This window comes from Penaeus vannamei, chromosome 22, assembly GCF_042767895.1.
Source record: "Penaeus vannamei isolate JL-2024 chromosome 22, ASM4276789v1, whole genome shotgun sequence".
Lineage (NCBI taxonomy): Eukaryota > Metazoa > Arthropoda > Malacostraca > Decapoda > Penaeidae > Penaeus > Penaeus vannamei.
Window position 1 is genome coordinate 39,427,379 of NC_091570.1, and position 5,000 is coordinate 39,432,378.

The following is a 5,000-nucleotide window of genomic DNA, read 5'->3' on the forward strand; positions in this document are numbered from 1 at the left end:
TAATAAAATGATCCGCTGAAAGAGACAAAAGATAACAAACAGATGAATTTTTAAAAAAACTGCATAACCATCAGTTTCAGTAATGAAAAAAATAAATATGAATAAAAATTCAGCATAAAAAAAGGACCCAGAATGGATATTTTTCGAAAAGTGGAATTTAATGCATGCCGCGTACATACCTTGATGGGCTTCCCTGGCGACTTCGGGACCTTGAACGTGACCTGAATACCAATAAAAGAGAGAAATTAAAAGCGAGAACTGAGCGAATTACCCGTAAATGAAAAGGAAGACAAATTATCAAAGTGAATGACGAGCAAAGAAAAGAGGAAAAAAATAAAAAGGAAATAATAAAGAGTAAACAGAAGCATGATAACTGGAGATGATATCCACTTACATATATACGTGTGTGTGTGTGTGTGTGTGTGTGTGTGTGTGTGTGTGTGTGTGTGTGTGTGTGTGTGTGTGTGTGTGTGTGTGTGTGTGTGTGTGTCTGTGCATGTATATCCATGTGCGAGTGTGTGTATGTCCATGTGCGAGTGTGTGTATGTCCATGTGCGAGTGTGTGTATGTCCATGTGCGAGTGTGTGTATGTCCTTGTGCGAGTGTGTGTATGTCCTTGTGCGAGTGTGTGTATGTCCATGTGCGAGTGTGTGTATGTCCATGTGCGAGTGTGTGTATGTCCATGTGCGAGTGTGTGTATGTCCTTGTGCGAGTGTGTATGTCCGTGCGCGTGTGTGTGTGTGTCCGTGCGCGTGTGTGTGTGTGTCCGTGTGCGAGTGTGTGTGTGTCCGTGTGCGAGTGTGTGTGTGTCCGTGTGTGAGTGTGTGTACATGTGGGAGTGTATATATATGTATATATATATATATATATATATATATATATATATATATATATATATATATATATATATATATATATATATATATATATAATACATACATATATATACATATATATACAGGTGTGTGTGTGTAAATATTTCTTTTCTTTTCTTTTCCTTTTTTTCTTTTATGTATATACACATAATGAAATATCAAAGTTGATGTTTAAATTCACCCTGGATATAAAACGGTGAGGTGTATATCATTTAGACTTTTTCCTAAATTCTGAGCAAAGCTGAAGCATAATGTGATGATATTATAAAACAAATCTTCCAAAGGCCTTATCTACAGCTAAAGCCATACACTTGTAACATCTGGATCTATGTTTCTTTCAATAAACAAATAAATGATAAATAAATGCATAATCATTATATTAATAAGATAACAAAATCAAAAACTCAAAAGGTTAGAAAATCCATCAACATTATGCACATCGATGGACGTTCCTCTCACAACTTTACCTGGAACCCGATCTAGAACGTGAAAAGGATCTACTCAAAGATCTTGAGAATCTGTGCATGAGACTGGGCGTAGTCACTGGCTCATCATCACCATACTCGTTGATCTCATCCTCGTATCGGATGCGGCTCTGCTTTGGTCCTCCTGCCGCATCCTCTTCCTCCCACTTTTGCCTAAAAATGGTGTGGCGGAAATCATAAAATCAATTGTAGAGGGAGGGAAGTAGGGGAGGAGTGAGTGAAGGAGAGAGGAAGGAAGGGAAAAAGGAAGAGAGGGAAGGAAGGAGAGAAGAAGGGAGAGAGAGGGAGGAAGTAAGGAATGCAGGAAGGAAGGGAGAGAAGGAGAGGGATGGAGGGAAAGAAAGAGGGAGGGAGGGAGGGAGGGAAGGAGAGAAGGAGAAAGGGGGAGAGAGAGGAGAAGAGGAAAGGAGAGAGGGGAAGAAGGAAGGAGAGAGGGGAAGAGGGGAGAAGGAAGGAGAGAGGGGGAGAGGGGAGAAGGAAGGAGAGGGGAGAAGGAAGGAGAGAAGGAGAGAGGGGGAGAGGGGAGAGGGAATGAGAGAGGGATAAAGGGAAGAGAAGGAAGAGATGGGACAGAAGGGAGGGGGAGAGAGATACTTAAGAGGTTCAAAAGATTTAGGTCTAAAAGAGATGTATTTATGTGTGTGAATATTTTTTGTTTGCTAAACTTTGTATTAAAGCAAGACTGTATAAAAAGAAGAAAAAGTAGATAACAGATTATAACAGTAACACAGAAATAGTGTTAAAAGAAAATACTTTATTACAAACTTAAATATAGTGTAATACAAATCAAATTAACTTTCACTTTAGTTAGAAATCACGAGAGGAAAACAAAAAAAAGAAGTCCCACAAGAGAAACTGCGACAAAGTAAAAGTGTACTGAGAAAGAAAGATAGAAAGAAAGAGAAAATGACCCCAATTTTTCTTTGTCATTTCTTAATATTCTCTATCTTTTTACAGCTTTCTCTCTCTCTCTCTCTGTCTTTCTATTTTCCATTTTCTCATTCTCACCTTAGAGCTTCAAGGTGCCTTCTTGTGGCTTCCTTCCTGCGCTTTTCTGACGAAATCTGTTCTACGAGCAGTCTGACTAACTCAATCCTCTGGATGGAACCAAGCAGGATCATCGACTCTGAAATTCAGTCAGAAAATATAAGAATCTGTTGTGCATATTCCTTGATTTATTTATCTTATTTCCTTGATTTATTTTTATACATTATATCTTCATTACTAATGTCTCAATTATGCATTAAGAAGTGAATGGTATAGGTAAATGAATGATAAAGACTTAACTTATGTCACAATGCCATAAATTATCATTTCCATGACTTAAAATAATAATACTGCTCATTATTTCAACAATTCCTAGTAAAGAAAGAATTACAATTTAAACAAAATCACAATATATCACTAAAACACTAAAATCATCAACCGCTGTACTAACCTGGCTTGTCCACCAACGGAAGATACTTGAGCTTGCGATTCTCTTTCAATACTCTCTTCAGCTCAACATATGTGATTCCGTACCAAATGTACTTCACATCTCGCACCATTATATCTTCCACATAGATGTTGTATACGTCCGCTGTGGGAAGAGATTAGGGTTTTGTGATTCATTTTGATCCTTTGGGGTATAATTATATAATGACTATTTTCATATCTTTGTAGATGTGTCTCCAGAGTTCAGTTCTAAATAGCATCTTTTACAATGTACTTTACCTGTTCCTGTAGCTATGATATCAGGCAGATACGGGAGCTTCTTTATACGAATCATGCTATCGTATATAGATGGTTGCAGGAGTGATGATATACAGTTTGATATAAGTACACCGATCTACAAGAAAAAGAAAGAAAGACAAACAGGTTATAAGACAAAAATCACAGATATTGGTAGTATGACTGTCAGCACTACTGAAACTGAGGTACAAATTGGTTTGAATTCACTTAAGGGCATGAAGAATAAACTGCAATATACTTGTCACTATGACACAATCCTCACCATAATTGGTATGACATAAGTAATTTGTCCAGTCAACTCGAAGACAATGACGGAGATGGAAATGGTGTGAGTAATAGCTGCACAAAATGAAGCTGCTCCCACCATTGCATAAGCACCTGTTAGAGGAAACATACAACAATGATCATTTCAAATTAAAGCTCTGGAAGTAAATCCTCTTAAATAAGAAGTACCTGCCACATTTAACTGAAATTTCTTTGTCCTTGCAAATGAAATAAACTCCTAAATAAATAATGAATAAATGAATACATAAATAATCACTGTAAAGTAATCAATTAAAATCAATTAAAAGAAACAAAATCTTCCTTCCTCACCAGGGACAATTGGACTGCCGGGGGCAATGCCCAACGGGTAGAGAGACGCCATGACTTCACCAATTTGGCGGCCAAAAGCTGCTCCAACCTTAAACAGCGGAATCAGCATACCAGAAGGCACAGGCAAGGTGGAGGAGATAGCTATCTGAATTACCTGTAGAAAGGAATTAAGAATATGGATAAAAATAAATTCATTGATGTATAAAATGACATTCGAGATGAATCTCTCTCCTACAAAAATATGGGAAAAATTTTCTGGATATGCTGAACAAAAGGGAAAAAAAATATATATACATTATATATATATATATATATATATATATATATATATACATACATATATATATATATATATATATATATATATATATATATATGTGTGTGTGTGTGTGTATGTGTGTGTGTATATAATCTGTATATATATATATATATATATATACATACATATATATATATATATATATATATATATATATATATATATATATATATATATATATATATATATATATATATATATATATATACACTATATGAATGAATAAATAAACCAGCTCGAGACAACAAGTATCATAAATTAACAAAAATGGTGCCTACAGTAACAATTTGGAAGACAAAAAGGCTGAGGTGGAAGTTCCCCTCCAGGTCAGGTAGCCAATGCCTCAGGATGGTCTGCTGCTCCCCGGACAGGATCTCGTTTTGTTGTGTGAGCGACCACGTCACGTTGCTGAACAGCTGCAAAATCTGGAATGGAGAGGAGGGAGGTCTATTATGTGAAGTAAAAGAGATTTACTGATGTAATTTCTCCTCTTTGTTATGGATATGAAAGGCATGTTTTTTATGTTAATTTAATACCATCATCATTATCATTATCTTCATAAACCATTATTGAATCTGTGAATACAAATCTATATTCAAACACTCCAAATGTATCATCAACAACCATATCTTCTGATACTAGACAGAACAGACAGACAGATAAACAAACACACATGTAATCACAAATCAAATGCATCAAAAATACCATACAAAAAAATACACCTGCTCTTTACCTGTTGACTTGCGGGTAGTGTTGCTGCCATGAACTGACCTAAACACTGTGGAAAGGTCATGATGGAGATTGCTATGGTCACAAAGGTTGGATATAAGAGACGCCTGAAAAGGTGAGAAGAAGAAGGAAATTACTATCAAATCGCTGAGACTGCATAATAGAAAAAAAAAGAGGAAGCAAGATGGCAGTACAATCCATGAAAGAATCATCTTAGAATATCATAACAAGAATATGTCACAACAGAATGGAAGTTACACACTTTTT

At 35.9% G+C, this 5,000-nt stretch overlaps 1 protein-coding gene across 10 annotated transcripts in view; it reads right to left on the reverse strand.

The window, feature by feature from the left end:
• LOC113803559 (chloride channel protein 2) overlaps positions 1-5,000 on the reverse strand; it is a 215,969-nt gene that overhangs the window by 18,004 nt on the left and 192,965 nt on the right. For all 10 annotated transcript variants that reach the window (XM_070136976.1, XM_070136974.1, XM_070136977.1 and 7 more), the window contains 10 exons: positions 4,996-5,000; positions 4,738-4,840; positions 4,283-4,429; positions 3,686-3,839; positions 3,354-3,469; positions 3,074-3,188; positions 2,799-2,939; positions 2,369-2,486; positions 1,343-1,513; positions 180-221 (listed from right to left, as the gene is read on the reverse strand). The exon at positions 4,996-5,000 is cut by the window's right edge and continues 97 nt beyond it. In XM_070136976.1, coding sequence (XP_069993077.1) covers positions 180-221; positions 1,343-1,513; positions 2,369-2,486; positions 2,799-2,939; positions 3,074-3,188; positions 3,354-3,469; positions 3,686-3,839; positions 4,283-4,429; positions 4,738-4,840; positions 4,996-5,000 — 1,112 coding nt within the window. The remainder of the gene's footprint in view (positions 1-179; positions 222-1,342; positions 1,514-2,368; positions 2,487-2,798; positions 2,940-3,073; positions 3,189-3,353; positions 3,470-3,685; positions 3,840-4,282; positions 4,430-4,737; positions 4,841-4,995) is intronic.